General features: G+C 35.1%; 1 protein-coding gene across 1 annotated transcript in view; it reads left to right on the top strand.

Moving 5' to 3' along the window:
- LOC142324119 (apolipoprotein D-like) overlaps positions 1 to 23,660 on the top strand; it is a 111,921-nt gene that overhangs the window by 73,428 nt on the left and 14,833 nt on the right. Inside the window, exon 2 of the mRNA XM_075364783.1 lies at positions 23,037 to 23,164. Within this exon, the coding sequence (XP_075220898.1) occupies positions 23,037 to 23,164 (128 nt within the window). The remainder of the gene's footprint in view (positions 1 to 23,036; positions 23,165 to 23,660) is intronic.

Below are 23,660 nucleotides of genomic sequence, written 5' to 3'. Positions count from 1 at the left end.
GCTAACCGTAACTCGATAAGAAAGCGTTTTCGAACATTTTTAGTATGAATTTTTTTCTTATTTCAAGCTCTAGAATCGGTTTCCAAATTATTTTTCTTTCCTCCTGAATCATCTGTGTATTCTGTTAGTCATTAATTAATTAATATATTAAAAATTAATTTCATAAAATAACAATGCAATGTTTCTGTTATGTCGGTCTACTTGTTTAACTTACTGGAGTTCCAGTTAATAATAATAATAATAATAACTATCTTGTTTTATGTACTATTAATAGTTAGCTAACCTGTTTTTATTATTATGACAGATTGTCATTATTTTTTTTTGGGCTATGTTACCTGTTGTTATTATTTTATAATCCTGCGTCTTTAAATAATTATATATATTCATAGCATGGTTATTCTGTCACGCAATTTGTAACGTAACAGCAATATTAGCATTGCGTTGGTACTTTATTCACGTAAATCCAGTTTTTTTGTAATTTCTAGAATTTTTCTACTCTCAGTTTTATGTTTTATTTATTTATTTAATTTTTATATTGAGTCATTTAATGTTTTATTTAGTTTAGTAATAATTTAGTAACTTTGTGTAATGATTTCATTTGCTGTCTCTTTTAGATTTCTATCCAAAGTGATGTTAGCGTAGAAATGGTTTGCAATCTGATATAAAACCTTTTTTCATATTCTTACAGGAAAAAAAGTTAACTTTTTTTAAAGCACACCACTAATCAACAAATTTAAACTTTTTTTAAGTAACATTAATGAAATTGACTGTATTTAAAGTATATTGTGGCTCTAAATTTGAAAATGTACGCAAAATACTGTAACAAGTACAGTGTTTTTACTTCCTTGTACGAAGTAAAGGAAGTATTGTGATCGCGAAAAATTTCGGTTTTCAGATTTCAAAAGACATATCCATTTTGACCATCTTTGAATCCATTTTGACTAGTTTCGGCGTGACGTCTGCACGTACGAACGTAGGTATCTCGCATAACTCAAAAATGATTAACCGTAGAACGTTGAAATTTTGGAATTAGGACTGTTATGCACCTTTTGATTGCAATAGACTGAAGTGTCCCAAAAAGCCCAAAATCCAAAAAAATTTGAATTTTGATTTTTTTTAAAACTGCAATAATAAGTCCTCATTAAGATATTTTCAACGATGTATCAGAAGTGGTATATTTTCATTGGTTCCAGAGTTATAGCCAAGTAAAAGTTTAATTAAGGAAATATTTGGATCTTACAAAGGGAAGGCACATCGGTTCGAATCAGACTTCATCTCATTTTTTAAATTTAAATGTATTGATTTATTAATTATTATTAATCTCTCATTTAAAAAAAAAAACATTTACGATGAATAATAATTCAATAACAAAAAATATATATATATGAAAATATATAATAAAAAATATATATCAGAAGTTTTTAACGAAATAAAATTTTATGTACTTTTTATTTTTTTTAAATGTTTATACTCGTATATAGTTTTAGGCGTACAAGGAGGTCACTTGTTGTCCATATCAGATTTTTTTGTTATGGGAGTTGGCAGTTTGACTAAAAATAGAAGACGACATATTTTTCAATGTAATGTATATTGAATAAAAAATATATATCAGAAGTTTTTAACGAAATAAAATTTTATGTACTTTTTATTTTTTAAAAATGTTTATACTCGTATATAGTTTTAGGCGTACAAGGAAGTCACTTGTTGTCCATATCAGATTTTTTTGTTATGGGAGTTGGCAGTTTGACTAAAAATAGAAGACGACATATTTTTCAATGTAATGTATATTGAATAAAAAATATATATCAGAAGTTTTTAACGAAATAAAATTTTATGTACTTTTTATTTTTTAAAAATGTTTATACTCGTATATAGTTTTAGGCGTACAAGGAGGTCACTTGTTGTCCATATCAGATTTTTTTGTTATGGGAGTTGGCAGTTTGACTAAAAATAGAAGACGACATATTTTTCAATGTAATGTATATTGAATAAAAAATATATTTGCATGTAAAACACGTTAACTCTAATTAAAGACGTTTTATTAAGGACCATATGCGATAAAAATTATAAAATGTTACATAAAGGTACCATATTTCAAATATATTCCACTTTTTCTCTTTTGTCTAGTAAAATTTTCTCTTTTTAAAAATCAGCAATCGTCTCCCATCATAGATGGTTCCCAGCGTCTCTGTATCGTGTTTCCATAGTCCTGATGGCCTGGTGAAATTTCTCTCCTCGGGTGGCAACCAAACTTTTCGGAAAAAATCCAAATAAGAATGCAAAATATGCATTTTTAAGGACATGCGACATCCTAGTAATTCATAGGCTTTTAAGGGTTCATCTGTGAGGGTTTATAATTCTCATCTTATTACCCAAAAATCCCTTCACTACACTTACAAACCGCTCCAAACTGTCAGTTCGTTATTTAATTTTTTTAATAAGGGGATCACTTAAAAGAGGATTCCTTATTTGAATTCCAATAAAGACGCCTTCTTTTAAATTGTTTTGCATCACTTAACTGGAGAAAAAGTTCATTGAAGTACTTGAAACCATTACCTCCTTCTTCCTTAACTTTAACAAAGTTTTTCATAAGTCCAAGCTTAATACGGAGAATCGGAAGAAGCACTATTTTTGGATCAACGAGGTGAGCATACTTTATATTTGAAGTACATGGTTCGAAAGAAGTTCTATGAGGCCAATCTTTCTTAATGAAATGTTCTTGTGTTGCCTGACTGTCCCGTAGATATAAAAAAACAACAATACTTTGTAAATGAATCCCTAGCAATATTCATATTACTTATAAATCTCCACAAATATCCCACTGATACTGTTCATATTTAGCTTCATTTAGTACGGTACCCAAGTTATCGTAGCATTTTTTCATTGTCACTGAATGAGCTAAAGGAATGTCCGCAACTCGGAAGGTATGTTGCATATTAAGTTCATTCATTAAACCATCAGTATCATAACAGACACATAGCGATCCTAACATTTTATAAAAACTTGCAAATGTTATAGAGCGGCTTCATTAATGTTACAAAAATCATTTCAACATATATAGGCTACTAATAAACCTGAATCATCACCTAATAACTACTCTCATTACTTTTTGAAGTTCCTATGTTAAAAAAACTGCAATTTTGAAGGAACTTTTCGGGTTTACGTTTGCCTTACGGCACTCGCTAAGAAATGTTTTATTTATTATATATATATATATATATATATATATATATATATATATATATATATATTTAACTCATAAAAAATAAAAATTGGGGTTAAATTGATTTACAAAATGGAAGTAATTTCTCTTATATACTAAATAAACAAATATCAGAAATTATCCACACCGAAAGCTATGCTGGAAAAAGGAAACAATAGTAATCAGTAAAAAAATTTGGTACGGTTATTTTGCATTTCATGGCACATAAACTCCTAATAAAAAAAAAAGGTGGGGGTAATATTCGTACATACATACGAGGTGCGACAATAAAGTAATGAGACTGATGTGAAGTTTTAGTCATGTTTAGCGTTGTCTCCTTCAAAGTAGTTCCCCTCTGATTGCACACACTTATTCCAGGGCTTCTGCCATTGATGGTAACATTTCTGGAACTCATCTTCTGCAATATCCTCCAAGACCCTCGTCACAGCTTTTTGGACATCTTGTGTTGTTTAAAAATGTCCCTTGACCGTCATTTTGACTCTTGGAAATAGAAAAAAGTCGCACGGAGCGATATCTGGTGAATAAGGTGGCTGTGGTCGTACTGAAATTTGTTTTGAGGTTAAAAATTGCTGTACTGACAGAGCAGTATGGGATGGCGCATTATCGTGATGCAGAATCCAATTATCAGCAATGTTGGCACGGATACGAAGAACTCGTTTACGAAGTCTTTCTAAAATTTCTTTGTAGAAATATTGGTTAACTGTTTGTCCAGGAGGCACCCACTCTTTATGAACAATTCCCTTGGAATCGAAGAAGCACACAAGCATGCGTTTCACTTTTGACTTTGACATGCGAGCTTTTTTTGGTCTGGGTGATCCCTTTGAGCACCATTGCGAACTTTGTCTCTGGATCGTATTGAAAAAACCAACCTTCATCACCAGTGATAACACGGCTTAACAAATCTGGATTGATTTCCGTTTGCTCTAACAGATCGGCTGCCACATTTTTCCATGTTTCTCGCTGTTGTGTGAGATTTTGGGGACCATTTTTGCACAAATCTTTCTCATACCAAGATCTTAAGTTAATATTAGACGAACCGTTTCTCGATTGATGTTGAATTCTTCTGCAATCATTTTCACGGATAATCTTTGATCAGATCGTACGATTTCACGTACCCTGGTCAAGTTGACATCTGTCCGTGAGGTTGATGGTCGTCCACTGCGGTCTTCATCTTCAACATTCGTTCTGCCTTCACTAAAAATTTTATGCCACCGAAAAACTTGAGCTCTTGACATAACCTCCTCTCCAAAAGCCTTCTGAAGCTTACCATAAGTTGTCATCGCATTTTCACCCGATTTAACGCAAAAAGAAATGGCATACCGTTGCGCAGTATTTTGCGGTTTCATTTCTGTGACGAGAGACACAAACACGTGTTCACTTATTACAGCACAACTCACGACTGAGCAGTTGCATCAATGTGCCGCTTGGACTAGAAGTAGCTTATAGACCAAGGTCAAAGATGGTGTGCCTACGCAAGCTGCAGGGTTGCCACATCTTGCAAAGAAAAATCAGTCTCATTACTTTTTTGTCGCACCTCGTATGTACGTGCATTGGTGTGTTTGAAGCATAATAATAATTTTTGACTGGATAAATCGATTTTGATGAAATTTGGTACAGAGAATCGTGTATACGGGGCAATTGGTTGGTAAACTTTTGGGGTCAGTACTTCCAGCGGGTGGGGTAGATAGTTTTTTGGGGTAATTTTCTCAAAATTTTGCAAACATAACCCTGCTTTACATTAAGCTCAGTAAATGCGTACGTGTTTATCTTACCTTTTTGGTTTTTTTATTAAGAATTGCCCGAAATTTCCCCTTCCTCAAAAATCGAAAAAGCTATTTTTTTATTTATTGCATATTTTCTAAGCAAACATTTTTTTCATCATAGTAGTAGTGCAAGTGACCCCCCCCCCCAAAAAAAAAATTTATTTGGAATAATATTGTGGGTAGGAAGCCGATCAAAATTTTAAAATAGCGAAATTTTGAATTGTATAGAATTTTAAAATTGTTTTTAGTTTATTGAAACTTTTCATAATATACAATAAAATTTCATTGTAATTCACCCCCCCCCCCATCACAAAAAGAGAACTTAGGTAACGTATTTCATGTATCATTATTTTTCCATTATATAAGAATTAACAGCCATTGCTAGGAAAGTATTACAACAACGTTGTTACAGCATGTTAAAGCTGTATTACAGCTTTTTTACATTATTCGGATGAATTTTCATTGAAGAATTTAAAAATTACCAAAATGTCGTAGTAAACTCTTCATATATATATATATATATATATATACTTTTAAATAAATCGCTATATACCTTAAGCAGCTGAATTACCCTTTGTACATACGGACAAACACGCAATTTTTAAGCTCCTTTTTATGTATATATCTGTCGTTTTAGCTTTTTTTTTATTTCCTGGTGAGTAAACGGATAAAAAAATGCCATTTACGCACGCCTGGGCAGGCCCAGGCAGTGTCGGACTGCACGGGTTTTGCTGGATGACGTAATGAGCCTGTGTATTCCCATCACCCTATCGACTAAAAAACCCTTCTCACCGTACTCCCCCTTCCCGTGGCCGGTACCGCAGTTAATATGCATTTCAGCCCCGAGGGGTGCCTGCAGGCTCGGGGGATCCAGAGTCCCTGCGCATCATCATCGTCGCCCATCCCCGCAAGCGCGGACGAACGACGGCTCTGCAGGGGTTGTCCTTTCACCCCTCGCCTACCGATCGTGTTTTTCACCAGATACTCAGGACTTTACATGGAAGTTCATATCCTGTAGTAGTCCGCTATCTTGAGATGGATTTAGGCATCGCCCCGCTGTCTAAGGTCAGATTTCTTTCTTTTTAATACCTCCGCTACTAACTTCGCCACGGTATTCCACTCCATAGAGCCTTTAACCATGTAATCAGTGCTGTTGTCTGAAGTCAACCCCTCCAGGTTGAACCGTATCCTGACATTTATCTACCTACAACAGTTAAAAAGTGTGTGCCCCACGGTATCGATGTCACTGCAGTAGAAGCATTGAAGAGATCTCCTCCTGCGGAACCGTTGTAGATATGCTGCAAATCCTCCATGTCCGGAGAGGAACTGAGCGAGGTAGAAATCCACCTCGCCATGCCCCTTCCGGATCCACGACTCCACCCTCTGTATCAGACGCCTAGTCCACGCCGCTCTTGTGAGAGAGAGGGGGCACTCCGTCCCACTCCAGTTGCCATTCCTCAATGGCGAGTCTTTTGGCTTCCGACGCGGCTATACCCTCGTATCTTCTTATCAGCTGAGCAGCCCGGAGGTGAATAGGGTAGACGCCCACAATAATGTCAACCGCCGTGTTGGATATGTTGGACTGTGCGGTATGGAGAGACTATCTTGACAGCCACCATTTGTTGGAGGGCAGTTAGCCTCTTCACTATTTTATTTTTACTGAAGGCCTCACTCCAGGCCGGCGCCACGTACAGGAGTATGAACGTAATCACTGATAACATTAACTTCCTTTTGTTTTTCTTGGGGCCAGTCCTGCTCCTTAGAAGTCTTCCCAAGCAAAACATCATGTATTCCGCTTTCAGTGTTACCTCCCTCGCGTGGACATTAAAGGTACCGTTCTTTTCCAGCCATACGCCAAGATACTTAACATACCTTGACGTGGCCACCCTCACTCCATCTACCGAAATAACATTATCACGCAGTCTCCGTCTTCCAGTCATCGCCAATGAAGCTGTTTTTTCGGAAGCAAGGGACATTTTTCTTGCAAGGTGCCAGTCACTGATTTGTTCAACAGCACGGTTCGCCAGTACTTCTATCTACTTTTCAAGATACAAGATCTAGCTTCTGTCACAATTGTATCGAAAAAATCAAGCTTTAATTCAGTTTCACCTAAGGTGGTGCGGTTTAAAGAAAAAACGAGATATATGTTTCAATAGAATATTGAAGTTATTATTTGTGCTAACTTTCAGGTCTTAACAGGTTCAAAAAAAAATAGAAATTAGAGAATATATTTAACTTTCGTACAGATTTTTTTAAAATAAATTCCATGTGAACATTACGAGTACTTCGGAATTGATAGAATAAGTATTCTTGATATTATATCTCAGCTGAAGTGATATATTCTTGATATAAAAAAATCACTTCTCATCTTATTTTAATCTTCTCTTGGAGATAAATTAGGAAAAAGAATCCATCCCACCAGTAACTTTTTATACGCATTAGCCAAAAATTCATGTAAGTTCTTCATATTACCAGTTCTTAAAGTCGTTGAACCAGCTTTTTTTTTTTCAATTGCTTTGCAAGTAAAGTAAGAGTTGCTTTGTAAGTAAGGGTTTAGTTCCTATCTAGTAATTACAAGCCTAACTCAGTTATCTTATTTTTTTTCATTATTGTGATAAGAAGTAAATTTATTAGTGAATGAAAAAATAACGAGCCTCATCGAGATTAGAAACCAGAATTTTTGGGTGGAGAAATGCGCTCTCATACCGCTATGGAAGTCGGTGATTTCATTTAACTTCTTATTAATCGACTAAATTTTAGCTTATTTTTTTTAGTCTTTGAAAAACTGTGCCAAATTTCAATTTTAAAGCTATAAAGGAAATAAGAGAATTATTTATATCGGTAAGGCTTTTCTATTTAAGCAAAAGAAGAGAGGTGTGTGTGTGTGTTTTGTAATTCCCCAGCTTCTGGTGAGTTTAAATTTTAAAATTACTAACTCATTTATGATACCCAATGGTTTCACTTTGTCTCTAACATCTGATAAATTTTTTTTTTGTTTAAATTTTACCATTCAAAAGAAAATCGTTCTATTGGTGAAAGGAAATATTCGATTTACTTTAGGTTCTAAGATATTAAAAATAATGTTTCTCTTAAAGCAATTAATTCTATTTAAATATAAATTATTTAGTTACTACTCGTAAAAATGTACGACATCTTGCCTTTCTCTACTGAATGGAGGTAGTGTATGTTATGTAGTTTTTTCAACGAAAAGGAGTACATTATTTTGTTGTCTTATCCCTAACACTGTTGACTAATGGGTATGTAATACGCGAACTTTGTTATTTTGAAAAATTTTACTTTAGCACACCGACGTAAATTCCATAATGAAAGCATTAACGGATGCGCTGATCATTATTAAAAAAAAAAATGGAACCGACATAAAGACGATGTAAAGTGATGCACGTGTACAGAATTCTAAGATTTTATGTACCTACCGATGCTGTATATTATGTATAATGTATATTGGCTCTGAAAGGTTTAAGACGAGATATCTCGAGTTTTTATGACTTTATTAACGGTATTACATATGAAACTCACATTACCTGCTCTACAGAAGACCATATAACATCATCTAACGTGACGCATACGTACAGCAGGATTCCCACTTTCCCTACCTACCCGCCGGACGGCGAAAAAAATTTTTTTGTCACTTTTCAGACCGATTTTTTGTGTCTAACATGTTTCAACATCTATTACCACCACGAAAAGCAGCTGCATTGATTGCAACAACATTTATTTTAATCTGATTTATAGGAAAAAGGTTATTTGCGAACAACATAAAAAAATATACGGGTAGAATAACCTCCTTTTTTGAAGTCTGTTAAAAATAACATCGACTGAAGAAATAAAGTAGAAATGACATTGTGTCATTTCATTCGTTGTGAAAAGAGCTAGTTATTTTATTTCTGTTCAAGTAATAATGTTTGCTATACATTAATTTCCTGTAGAGAACAACGTGAAAGTGATACTTGAAGGGTTGAGTAATATTTGCATTTCCGAATACTAGCCATGCGATGTGCATATATACATTCGGCTCATTTAAGAAAGTACAACGGGAAACTTAATTCACTCAACGCTTCTCCTACCTAAGTAGAGCATTTTATTCTAGAAGGAAAAATAATTATATCTTTGTGTTACTGAATTTTTGTGTTATGACTTCAAAACGTTTTGTTTGGTAATGACATCTAACGTACAAAAGAAAGGAAAAAATTGTAAACTACGTGTAAAATAATATTTATGTTTAAAGTAGAAAGCTTTAAATCATTAAGAAGTTCAATCACTTTCGTTTATACACTATATTTAAAATCGACATAGCCATACTAATTCCTTGTTTTTCTGTAGGATAAGGGTCGTTCAGTAAATAAAGAGAAAAAAGACTAGAAGAATTGTTATTTATTCAATGAAAATGAAAGTAACGCTACTTTTCAGCATAATTTCGACTACGTTTAAGCACAAAAATCCTCCGGGTTAGTCTAATGGTTAAACTCTTCATCGCAAAATCAGCATTAGCTGATTCGCAAAATCAGCTAATGCTGATTTTGCGATGAAGAACTCTCGAATTCGAAAAATTTTCGAATTCGAGAGTTCTAAGGTTCGAGTCCTTGTAAAGGCGGTTGTTTTTATATGGATTTGAATGTTAGACTGTAGAAAGTGTTCTTTGGTAGTTGGTTGTGTTTCAGCGAACTACACGTCTCAGGAGTGATCGATCTGATTTTCTTTCCAGACTACATGTTTACCGTACATTTACAGGTACATTGGAGCTGCGTCAGCCCTGGCAAGCCGGCAGCGGTATTTGAATTTTCCTACACGCGCGCGCGCACCCACACACACACACCCAAACCCAGAAGTAACTGAAAACTGGTTGGAGAAAACATTTAGGCACTAAACCCATCTTTTTGTGAACTTACTTATTCCATTTGTAAATAATCGTTCACATCGGTGGTTGAGCCATTCTTGGGTCGTATTGTTGAACTAACTGTGTACCTCGTAAAAAATCTTTGAGAGGATCAAACCAAAAAAATTTAATGATGCAAGATGGAAGTGGCAACCGATTTTTGAATAGGCGTTATTATGGAGAAGAATTTTGAGAGAGAACCAAGGTGTTTTCTCCTTAATACAGATTTCACTTCATGTACGTTTCCTTTCAAATAATTGCAATAAATTGGGGGTTTTTTAGTTCCAAACACTTTTATTGGTACGTATTACCTGAATTTGGTGATCTAAGAATCTTGGGGCGTGCTCTTTCACTCTTCATTTCCCCTAGTAAACTACGGAATGCTTATTCTTGATAACGTCTTTACAATTTTCGTGAGTGATATCCTCTCATGTAACGTTACCTTTACAGACTTTTTGTTAATGCCACATAACATAAATATACACGTGGCATCTAATAGAATATCAACCAACAGAGGACTAGAAGGCTAAAAAAGTATTTTAATATTTAAATGACTATCTTCATAAAAAAAAAAAAACAATCGTAAATGAAAAGCTTACATTCTTAATCCCACTCAGTCGATGAAATCGCTCTCTGCTTTACACAAAAAGCCAGCGATGAATTTTATAACTTTCCCAGTTACGCCAGTCAAGTAGTGCAACGGATTTTTCAATTCAAATGATTGAATTTTAAATTCAATCATGTTAATACAGCAATAATCAATTTTTTTTAATATTAGTATATTAGCATCATAATTTCAAAAAATATCGATTTATTTATTTATTTTTTTTTTAATTTGGAGCTTCCCCATCAGTGGAGGTTTATTACATTATTTTAGTGACTTTATCATTTAACAAAATATTTTGAGTATTACAAATTTTAAATTGCAAAAAAGAATTTGTTTCCATCTTGGAAGCACTCATATTCAAGGTGTATATGAGTAGTGTATATGAGTATTGAATGTGAAGCATTCGGGTAAAATTAATTTTTAAGAAAACAATCCGTTTGTGGTAATGATAAGTTTAAAAAAAGAACTATTTAAAAAATTGTTTAAAATATACAAAGATACAGCTATAATACTAAATAAAATATATTGTTATTTTCTAGGAAGGGTGGGTGAAACCTTTCGGCTTCGGCGGTGAAACCTTTTATTTGTTAAAATATCCCAGTAAAGATTTGAAATTTTATTCTGACCAAAACACCCCCATTCCTTTTTCTAATATTTTTGCAAAAATTTAAATACATCCTTTCCCTCCGAAGGTAGAACTTGTCTACCAATTTTTAAGAAAATTGGTCAACTAGGTCCAGAGTTATTAGACCAAATACTGGCCCACATACATATGCAAAAATGTCCGTCTGACAAAAATAGATTTTTTTGGATTTGGAAGCATTGGAGTAAAAGATTTTTTTTTGCAACTTATTTTGAATTTATTTATATCTTTTTATTATTAATTTTTTTTTAACTTCTCCTTAAGGTACAAAACTTAAAAAAGACCAATTATTTAAATTTTTTCGACAGATTTATATACTTTTCTGTAGCTATAGCTTCTATACCAGCATATATCGTTATAGCCAGGAAAGTAAAAATGTGACAACTTTAAAATTTTACATGTCAATAATTTTCTTTTTTTAATAAAAATATTTTTTTTCCATATGATTGATGATGCTTAGTCTACTACAATCATACTGAACTAAACACCTTCAGCATCAATTGAACTCTGTATTTTTCTGTCAAATCTTGACCAACTCTGCTTTCATTTGGAGATTCCAGGTTTGAATCTTGATTAGACTTATTTTTTGCACACTACAGAAAAAATGTATTATCCATCGACAGATGTTACAGGATGCCAACCAAAATAAAGTAGAATATAAGGAAGTTCTCCCTCTATGCATTGAGACATTGCTGATGGTTACAGGTTTGAGTGCTCAGTGATACAGAGTAGCTGGACTAAAGGTGCAATCATATCGGTGAGGTATCTGTTGAGAGCCAGACTAAGCAATGATTCCTGAAGGAGGGAAGCAGCTCTTTCAGTAGTTGTTAAGAGCATAGATCAGGAGGACTTAAACGGCTATATCAACATCACTCAATCTTCTGAGTACTGCACAGCTGAAAGCAATGGAAAACTATGGTTGTTTTTTTTTCCACGATGATGTAGCTCTCTGCATTTTCATGTAACACAGATGGAGGCACCTTCCTTGGTAGAATATTCCAGAGGTAAACTAATTCCCCGTTCATATTTCTGGATGGAGACTACTAAGGAAGGGGTCACCAGAAAATCAAAAAATAACATTCTACAAGTCAGAGCATGGAATGTTAGAACCAAATTGCAACAGTAATAATTGAATAAAATAAGAAAGAAGCCTAATAAAAAAAGGAAGTAGCGTGTTCCTATCCCCATTTTTAATCTTTACATAGAACTAGCAGTTAATGATGTTAAAGAACAATTTAGATCCAGAGTAACAGTGCAAGGTGAAAAGCTAACGATGCTACTATTTGCTGATGATATAGTAATACTAGCTGAGAGTAAAAAAGATTTAGAATGAACAATGAATGGCATGGATGAATCTGACACAAGAACTATTGCAAGAAAATAAACAAGAGCAAAACGAAAGTAATGAAATGTAGTAGAAATAACAAAGATGGACCACCGAATGTGAAAATAGGAGGAGAAAAGATTATGGAGGTAGAAGAATTTTGTTATTTGGGAAGTAGAATTACTAAAGATGGCAGGAGTGATATAAAATACCGAATAGCACAAGTGAAACGAGCCTTCAGTCAAAAATATAATTTGTTTACATCAAAAATTAATTTAAATGTCAGGAAAAGATTTTTGAAAGTATATGTTTGGAGTGTTGCTTTATATGTGAGTGAAACTTGGACGATCAGAGTATCTGAGAAGAAAAGATTAGAAGCTTTTGAAATGTGGTGCTATAGGATAAAAATCAGATGGGTGAATGTTAAAAATCAGTGACAAATGAAGAGGTGTTGCGGCAAATAGATGAAGAAAGAAGCATTTGGAAAAATATAGCTAAGAGAAGAGACAGACTTATAGGCCATATATTAAGGCATCCTGGAATAGTTGCTTTGATGTTGGAGGGACAGGAAAAAATTGTGCAGGCAGTCAACGTTTGGATATGTAAAACAAATCGTTACGGATGTAGGATGTAGGGGTATACCGAAATGAAATGACTGGCTCTAAATAGGGATTCTTGGAGAGCTGCATCAAACTAGTCAAATGACTGAAGACAAAAAAAAACTGAATCTGTTATAAGCAGGAACAACTGAAGACAAGAAAAAATAGGGTAGTTAATTGCTGCTGGACTTTCTCTCCTTATTGACATTCAACACATCTGTTTAATGTTCCGAGGGAACAGATTGTAAATATTTAATTGTATCAAAAATAAATAAATATATAAAAGCCACTTTCAAACTTTTCATCATCATTACATTTAACGTGTATTTCAAAAATTTGAAATCCCTTAACAGTAACATAATCTAGTCTAAATATTATGTAACATGACTGTAGTTTGTTTGTTATTATATGAACTATAATTGTAATTCATCAGAACTAGGCCATAAAAAGAAAGTTAAAAAAATAATAATTACTTCTTTATGTAAGTAAGAAATGTATGTTTTCTTACAAAGTAGGTCTAAGGATTTAAACAATTTCTTCCTCATCACCCAGAGCAGATTTAAAAAATTAAAAATAAAAATGAAAAATTACTTGATATGACCAAAATTTTTTTCTGTTAAAATAAAATATATCTGTACATTACCATTTAAATTTTTTTCTAAATTACATGAACCATTATTAAATATATACTTTGTTTAGACGTAGATTGAAGTATCTATTGGAATGACTGTTAAATCAAAGAGGAATTTGTTTCAATCCGACATAGACAGGTTAAAATTTTGAATGTAATATACAGGATATCCCAAAAAGAAACTGAGAAACTTTTAGGATATGTTCTGCTAGTGAAAATAATAAAACCCACCAGCTTGGTCTAGTAGTTAACACGTCTTTGCAAATCAGCTGATTTGGAAGTCAAGAGTTCCAGCGTTCAAGTCCTAGTAAAGGCAGTTACTTTTATAGAACAGCAGTTTTGTTAAATGACTAATAAATGCAGAAGATTTAGTAACAAAACTTGTAGAGAACTTATTCTAGAAAATTAATGAAAGGTAGATAAAAACTTTTAAGAATTGGTTTTTTATTGAAGCAAAACAGATGAAAAATAGATAGAAAATTGTATTATTCTTTCTGTACCTAATTAACATTCTTTTTAAAAACAAAAACGCTTATTACTGAAAATAATTTTAAAAGAAAAACAAAATTTATAAAACAGTATTTTAGCTGTGTATATTCAATAATTTACACAGGTAAAACGAAGTAATTACATAAAAAATTGAATTAAAATATGTTGCTTTAGAAATACTGTATTTAAAAAAAAAATTATTGTGTATGTTGGCAGTACTAGCAGCTGGTCAACAATGAAAATTGTATAATTAGTTGAATTTGATGTTATAATTATCATACAGATAATGGAAGTGTAGCGTTATCATATCGTAGTGTAAAAATGCAGTTTCAATTTTCTAATGAGAAATATGCCGATATAATTTTTGTTATGGATTTTGTAACGAAAATCTGAAGCTGCTCAACATGAATAAAATTATATATATAAGATTATATGAATAAGAAATATTTCCTGGAAAGTAGATTCCAAATACAAAAACATTTTCTTCAGTGTATCAGCATTTACGAACAAAAGGATCATTTCCAACGTGTTCGTTTTCTGTTGAGTCCCAAGTAAATCACTGCGTTAATGATAAACATCATATGATTCAGCATATTTAGCATAGTCCAGGCACTAATACAAGTTGAATTTCATGTCACACTGTTTGTCAAAAAAAAAAAATAAGTATGGTGCATTCTGCAGAAAGAAAATCTTTATTCTCTCTGCCTGCAGAAGGTTCAAAATTAGCGGCCAACAAATTATACCCCCAGCGATTAAACTTCTGTCATTGGCTTCTAGACAACACTGATAAGGTAAATTCAATTTTATTTACTGACGAAGCCACTTTTACGAGAAATAGAATGTTCAGTTCTAAAAATAGTCATTTATGCAACAAAGACAATCCACATGGTACTGTGGAAACTAGTTTCTGACATAGATTTCACATTAATGTTTGGTGTGGCATTATTTATGACAAAATTCTGGGACATTTTGTTTTCAACAAATCTGACGCCCGAAAATCTTACGGGCGATGCCTACGTTCATTTTTTTTAAAAATAATTTGCCGGCCCTTTTGGAAGATGTATCTTCAAACTAGATTGTAGATAATTTTCCAGCATGATGGTGCAACACCACATTTTTCTTTAGTAGCTAGAAATCACTTGAATTTGTTAACACTTGAATATTATTATTTGTCAAAGCCTACAGATTTTGATTATTAACAATCAGAAAGGATATTCATTTAGAGATGAGTAAAAAAATGTTCCTCCTAACAAGAAAATCAGTTGGATAAAAAAAAATTCATCGTTGACTTAAGTCTTTTTCACACACACACACACACACACACACACAGAGAGAGAGAGAGAGAGAGAGAGAGAGAGTATGTTTATTCATTTACTCATGATTATACTTGTGTCAAATTATATTCATGAGAGAATAAATGGATTGAAGAAGGGTTCATTCATTGATTATTTAGAAATTATTTAATCTAGTATAGTTGATAGTTGACAACCATTGCTTCTCCATTATTTAAAGTGGCTTCTATAATATTTCAACTGTATGATGATCTCATTTACTGTAATCTGTCATTATGTATTACTCATGCTCTGATTTATAATACACGTTCACACGAATTATATTCACACTCTTAAGCCATATTACATGACTTTATCTATAAACATGATTCGCTTACAAGAGTTAAGATAAATAAAAAAACACATTACTTGTTCATAATTGATATTTTTCTAAGAATAACTGCTCTCAGAAAATATTAACTTATATATATTAAAACTTAGACAACTACTTATGCAATACGTAGACAACAAAACTTTAAGGAAACCACATAAATCAGTTCAATACTCAAACTTCTTTGTAAATCTGGAATTGGTTATGTGTCATTTTTAAGAATGATAGTTATATTTTTATCCAGTTTGTACATCTCCTGTTGGGTCATGTACAGCTGTTTGGTTTTGGTAACTAACAGAGAGAAAAACTAATGAGTTGAAAACACTGCTAAATAAGTAATAGCAAATTATGCTATTTGATAAAGGATTTTAATTAAATGTGAATCTATTGTTTAGTATATGCTGGAGGTTGAATTCATATTCTTAACTATCTTGACTAAATGTAGTTAACTAATATAGACTTGCATATACTTATAAATAGACTCAAATATAGGTAACTAATATAGACTCTAGGACTAGACTATAGGAAAAGATTAATTGTCAATTTTTTTTTTTAATTAATGATTCCTTTTTATTTAAAGTAGTTTGCTTTTTTATTACTAATTCACCACAGAAGCCCTAGAAACTTGTAAAAAGATGATTTTCCTTACCAACATTTGAATCCCAGAACCTTCTGTACAAAAGCCAGATATCCTATCACTGCATCATAGAGGTCAGCTGATTATTAATAAATTAATTAAATTATTTTTATATTTAAAAATGGTGTATGAAACAATAATTTTACATTAGCCCATTGTTATAGAATAGAGTAAAACTTTACTTTTTAAGATTTGTCAATAAGAAACCGGTAACAGTTATTTTATTAATAAATTAGGAACAGCTTGAAATCCTATCGATACATAAATATAATCCAATTATTACAGATTTCATTAATGCTGCCTCTACTCACACCTAAATAAGTTTGAGCCTGGTTAAATTTTCTTGATGTTTCTTCTTAAATTATTCTGGATTTGAATGCACTATTTTACTTTTGCCATTGATTTTTGAGTTAACGCCATTTTCTCTGGAATGATTGACCCCTTGATTTGACAAAAGTGAATGTTAATCTGGAAGTAGTCTTTCAGACTATTTAATAATTTTATTATATCTATCTGTCATATATAAAAAGGTAAAGATTGTTTTTTATTTGAATTAATTTTAGGAATTACTGAACAAATTTTTGTCAGTATTTTTTACTGTTTTAAAACAAACTTCCTTCTGAGTGTCATAGGTTATATAGAAATTTCATCAACTTACAGTGTAAATACTTCTTCTGATCTCATATCCATTACATCCTTAATTTAGTTCATAATAGGTAAATAAATAATAGAATTGTACTTGTCTGCTTCTCTGTCTCTTTGTTAATTAAATAAATTACAATTGATTGCAAATTTGCTGTATGTGTGTGTGTGTGTGTGTGTGTGTGTGTGTGTAACAGGAGAGTGAGAGAGAGAGAGAAATTGTATTTTTTTATATGTATTTTGTTTTGTTATGTGAATTATACCTTATAGTTAGCAAAACTTGATCGGTAGAGTCAGGAAACCCATGTACACCAAATCTCTAATTGCTTGGTCTATATATCTGTTTCTGGTTCTCTTCATTTTTGGTAATTTTTCATTTTAGACTATACTTTTTTTTTTTTTTCTCTCAGCTCCCCTGGGCCGGACCGACTTGTTGGTATTACGCCGCCCGGGGGAGTGTCTTTAAACTCAAATAGGCCTCCCCACCTACCGGCTATATACCGGTATGGCAGGTCGGCCTACCGGTTAGCTCTTTTTGAGATTTCTTTATTAAAATGCACTTTTGGACACCACGCCAGACCCAGTTCGCCGCGACGCGGCGCCGGGTCCCTTCAGTATTCAGTGTGCTGTTACCTGACTGTTACCCGTGGAGTCCTTGGTGGCTCATCAGTGCCAACACACCGCAGCATGCTGGACCTCACCAGCAAGGCTGTCCACCCAGTCCTATTCTAGCCAACACCTTGTCTTCTCTCATCGGAGTATTTCTGTAGAACAACTTGTCTAACAAAACTAGCAAAATTATTCCAGTTTGACTCGCTTCTTAGCATGTAGTCTATTGTTGTCTCTGGAGTTATACCTGTGAGTGCCTTACTATGTCTAAATGTGTCCCACCTATTGCACTCAAAAAAGGTGTGCTCAGCATCATCTATCTCGTTGCAGTAGTTGCAAATTGGCTCTTCTCTCTTGCCTATTTTGTGCAGGTAGTTATTGAAGGAACCATGTCCTGTAAAAAACTGCGATAGGTGATGATCAACCTCACCAAATCTTCTCGACAACCATGGCTTGATGTTGGGGATGAGGGTTCTCATCCATCGACCCACAGTTTCCTGCGACCATCTTTCCTGCCAGATATTATAAACAGCATCCCTGACCTCTTGTTCTGGCTTGCCTTGTGCCCTCTCCACCCTCTTTTTTGCGATTAGGTCAATAGGAGGTGTACCCGATAACACGCACAGGGCAGCATAGGACACTGTCCTGTATGCGGACACAACACCTAGGAGCACACACCTGTGCGTCCTCGCCAGTCTCTCTTTGTTGCGCCTGATGGCGATAGAGCGCCACCAGGCCGGAACGGCATACATAAGCGAAGACACGGCGGTGGTCGCCAGTAAACGGCGCTTTGAGGCCCGAGGGGCATTCTGCGATGACATAATGATGTTTAGACTTTTTATCATCCTTTCTGCCTTGTTGCATACATTGACTATGTGCTCGGTGTATCTACCGTTTTTCTGGAGGATAACTCCTAAGTACTTGATGTTATTCGCTTCTTCTATAGCATGACCGTTGATGGAAATATTGAACGGTTCTAGCACTCTTCTACCCGTAAAGGCAATACACCGGCATTTTTCCGTAGACAGTTGCAGACCCCTGGACCTCAACCACTCCTGTATAGTGTCGATGGCCGCATACACCCTCTCCCGCACCTCCAAGACCGTCCTTCCCTCTACGAGGACTGCAAGGTCATCTGCATAAGCCAGGACCTGGACGCCGACAGGAAACTCCTTCTGAAGGAGTTCATCTATAATCACCAGCCACAACAACGGCCCCAGAACAGAGCCCTGCGGAACTCCACCGTGCATTTGAAAATGTACTGTTTCTTCCTGTGCTTCTACCAGACATCCTCTGTTGGACAAGTAACATTCAATTTGCCTACGCAGGTACGGGCTGAGGCCCCTAGCCGCAATTCCGTCATTAATGTGACCCCAACCAATAGCCCCGAACGCGTTTTTTATGTCTAGTGACAGCATCAGTGGAATTCTCCTGGTTCGCCAAGTGCCTCTCTTCACCTCGTCGGCCCATCCCGAAATTCGGCAGATAGCCTGCACGGTGGATCGCCCCCGCATAAACCCGTACTGGTTAGGACTGATTCCGGCTCCCTCTTCTAGTTCTTTGATGTTGCGGCCAGCCAGCATCTTTTCTACTAGCTTCCCCATCATGTTAAGGAGGCTCAGGGGTCTATAGGTTATATCTTCCTCCGAAGAGGTGCCTTTAGATAGGAATACCACTCTGGCCTCCTTCCAGCAGTCGGGGAAGTCTCCGTTTTCCATGCCGTGGCTGGCAATCTCGAGCATCTCCCAGGGAGCCTTCTGAACCAGCCCCTTGATCACTGCCGCGGGAATCTTGTCCGGGCCAGGGCTCTTTTTGGTTGCCAAACTCCTCGCCGCAAGTTGTAGCTCTTCCATGGTGAATCTTCTATTGTCGCAAGGTGTGGATCTCACGATATCAGGCACTGTATGCGGGAACAACCTGGCTACCTCCCTTGCAACACTGGTCTTATTGAGGATAGGCATACGTCTCCCGAACTTTTTGGTCACAATACGATATGCCTGGCTCCAGGGATTGCTGTCAAGCTCTTCACAGAGTCTGATCCAGCAATCCTTTTTACGTCTCTTAATAGCCTTATTGAGCGTTCTTCTTGCCTCGAGGTATCTATTGGCTATTTCCTGGTATCCTTCTCTGTTATTTCTAAGAATACGTTGTTTCCTTCTCCTAAGGGACTGGAGCTCTTGTCTCATTGCTTCAATTTCAGCAGTCCACCAATATACGGAGCGCCTCCTTGTATTGTTAGCTGCCATTCTGTCCATTTCCTGGTTTATTATATTAGATAAAGCTTCAGGTGATTGTTGATGTCTATCAGACAGTCTACTTGCAGTCCTGTTGACGATTTGCTCTATTTGTACTGATGAGAATCTCGGTGGGGGGAGTACACTTCTCGCCTGAAATCTACGTCTTTCAGATCCAAGATAGAGGCGCGGTGATCGCTCGCTATATCTTCTGAGAGAACCATCCACTGGTACTGATTCCTCCTCCACCTACAGTCCAGGATGGTGAGGTCAAGCACCGACCGATGACCTCTCGCTACGTACGTGGGCGTGTCGTCATTAATGCAGATGCAGCCGGCAGTTTCCAGGAGATCGGCAAGGATCTGTCCCCTCCTGTTGGTGTGTCGACTGCCAGCCGCCACCATTTTGCTGTTAAAATCTCCCAACATTACGATCCTCTTGGTTGAATTGGTAATCATACCTTGTAAAGTGTCGATGAAGTTAGTAAAGTCCGCGATCGCAATGTTGGGCGAAATGTACACACCCACGAATAGAGTTGTTTCGGTCTCAACAGACACCACGCCACTACCTCTAAACTTGAAATTCCATTGTATACTATGACTTACGACCATAATGGCAACATCTCCCGACATATCAACAGTCCATCCAAGTTTGGCAGCTTCATATTTATTGGGTTCGGTGACCACAAGGAGGTCTACGTTCTTATCTGCAACAACACGACTAATTAAGTCGTGAGCGAGAATACTCCTATTGGCATTCGCTAACATAGTCTAATCATGCAATTTTTTCTTACATTGCCATGCTCCAGTCCTGTGTTCACCGCTCTTACAATCGAGGCATTGCTTAGATTCAAGACAATCCGCTATCTTGTGACCTCTGCTACCGCAGTTGAAGCACAAATCGAGCCTATCTGGGCCCTTACATTCGTGCCTTCTATGGCCCGTGCCCCAACAACGGTAGCACCTGTCTTCATCTTCCCGGATGTACGCCCGGCAACTAATCCATCCGATTCTTATTCTTTCCTCGACCAGTTTGCACGCCGCTCTGTAAGAGGTCATGACCGTAATATTTTGTGTCTCGCCAAAACCTTTCTTCATGGATGTTATCTTGACTTCCTCGCTAGAACACACGCGATTTATAATGGCGGCCATAACCTCTTGCTCTGTTGTGTCATGCTCGACATCTCGGATGTGCACAACAGTTCTCCTTCCAGCTCTGCTTTTTATATCAACGTGAAGGTCGGCAGCCTTGTCCCTCAGGATAGATGTAAATTGTTCCGCTTTCTCTGCACCCTGTATCCTAACGTGGAGCTCCTCGTTACGGCCCTTTCGCAATGAGATGACGTTATTTGCCTCCTCGCTGGTGACAGCATCCTTCATGGACCGGAGGAGCTCCGCGTATGTTTTTCCTTCTGCCTTAACAATTACTGTTCGGCTTTGCTCCGCCGGTGGAGTAGCCTTCTTCGGTGGAGGACAGCTCGGAAAGCGCATTCAGTCCCTTGTATACTCGTCTTAGATCCTGTTCATGGGTCGCAATGTACTTATTCAAACCTGGGCCTAAATGCTGTTTCAACGATATCAGTATCAGACCCAATTGGTATGCTAGACTGCTCACTGTATCGGGTGCCTCTTCTTCCTCTTCGGAAGAAGAGGAAGCTTCTTGACGGAGCCTCTTCTTCCCTTTTAGATCGGTTTTCTTGACCGTCGCCGATTTTGTCATGTTGCTGCTACTTTGGGCGGATGTCCCATCCATAGGGAGTGAACCACGTCTTCGCATGATATAGTACTGTACTCAGGGGGCCTTTTTTTTTTTGGGGGGGGTGGTTGAGGGAGGTAAGAAAAATGTATGTGACCGAAAATGGGGTCAAAAAATTTGGGGGGGGTCGTGGGGGTAGGGAGTTAGGGAAGGTTTTGGGACGAATTTATGTCCAGGTAGGAAGGAAATCGAGTGGGTAGTTCTGGAGATATTAGTAGAATTGTAATTCCCTAATAAAACAGCTCTGAGGACTTAGAAAAAATCTCTACTCGTACAACGGTAATACTAGAGAATAATTACAAGTCCTTGTTTACTACAATAAACACGCCTGTATGAGCCTGTGTATTAACTTAGAAAAATTTCGCTAAGAATTGAATTATTCTAACCTCAAATTCACTATATAACTTATTAAAAAAGTAGTTTTAACTCACTTGATCGTACTTAAAGTAACGTCCAATAAAACTACGATGCACTAGAAATGTAAAAACGCATTCACCTGTTATAAATCTTCAGTTTTAGAAGATAAAAAGCACAATATCCACAGCTCACTAATAAAGCTGAAAAAACTCTAATAACTTTTTTAGTCCGTGACCGAATTAAAAAAAACTTACTATACTTGTCCGTTATCCTTATCACTTTAGTTCCTAAATGCCGTATCCGAAAAATAAACCAAAAAACCAATCTAAAACACTAAAAAGCGCGGAGCGGTACACAACACGTCTGTTCACAGCGATGTCCACAACTCGACTAGACTATACTTGCTATTCCTTTATTCTACTGTATTGATGGTAAGTATGCATTATAAAATATATATAGGTACGCACACTTGGTAAACCTTATCTGTTGGTTTTTTTACCCACTTCCAAACAAAAGTTAAAAAAAAAACCTTAGCAAAAATAATATTTAAAACATGCTTGCATTACTATTTTAGAGCAAGTTCGGAGTTATTTCATTTGGTAAATATGAAGAAAATAGTAGTTGCACAAAATGAAATCTAACTGTTTTCAATTTTTATAATTATTTAGTAATGTTTTAAGATTAAGATGAGACATATTCTAATATCATAACTTGTTTTATAAGCTTAATATGCTTCAAAAGACATCTTTATACTGCTACCTTGCTCAGTCATAATGTTTTATGTGAAACTTCACCTCATTATTGTTGCCTAAACTTTGTATAAAAGCAAATAGAAGAAAAGACTTTGTTATAATTAGCCTTCAGGATTTTTCACCATATTTTATTACTCATTTAAGTAATTATTATATGCATCGCATTATACAACTTTTTTTTTAAATTTAAATAATTAAATTTATGTTTTATTTAGTTTCAGGGTGATTGGTATGAAATTGAAAGATCATTTTACATTCTTGAATTACCTCATAGTTGTGTTAAATTCAACTTTACTCTACAAGATGGCCTACTGAAAGTTGCTGTTTTCTCACACAACAGATTGTAAGTTAGTTATTTTCTATTGCACTGTTATTAAAAAAAAATTTCTTGGAAAGTTAAAGTAAATTATTTTACTGTAACTATAAATAAAAATAAATGTAAATTATTTTACTTACTGTGTTTGTAATTCATCAGTTTGTCAAAAACTACAAATTGGCAAAGTATAAAATACAGAAAAGAAATACAACACGCAAAGAATAAATTAAAATAAAGGGTTATTAATCAGAACATATTGGGGTTAAATATTGGGCTCTGATTATTAGCAGTTATTTTCAGATTATTAAATCGTAATAAGAATTATCCATTTTAAAAATTTTGAAATGAATTCTTTATACATGATATTAACAAATTATAATTAATATTATGAACGTATTATTTTAATTGTAGATTTACTATAAAAATAAAAAAAATAAAAAAATAGTATTTAAATCTTAAATTAATTAGTATGAATTGAGCTATATTTAAATGTATTTCTACTTTAGCAGCAATTGAGGAAATT

Source organism: Lycorma delicatula, chromosome 4, assembly GCF_047948215.1.
Source record: "Lycorma delicatula isolate Av1 chromosome 4, ASM4794821v1, whole genome shotgun sequence".
NCBI lineage: Eukaryota > Metazoa > Arthropoda > Insecta > Hemiptera > Fulgoridae > Lycorma > Lycorma delicatula.
This window is presented reverse-complemented; position numbering and strand designations above follow the sequence as displayed.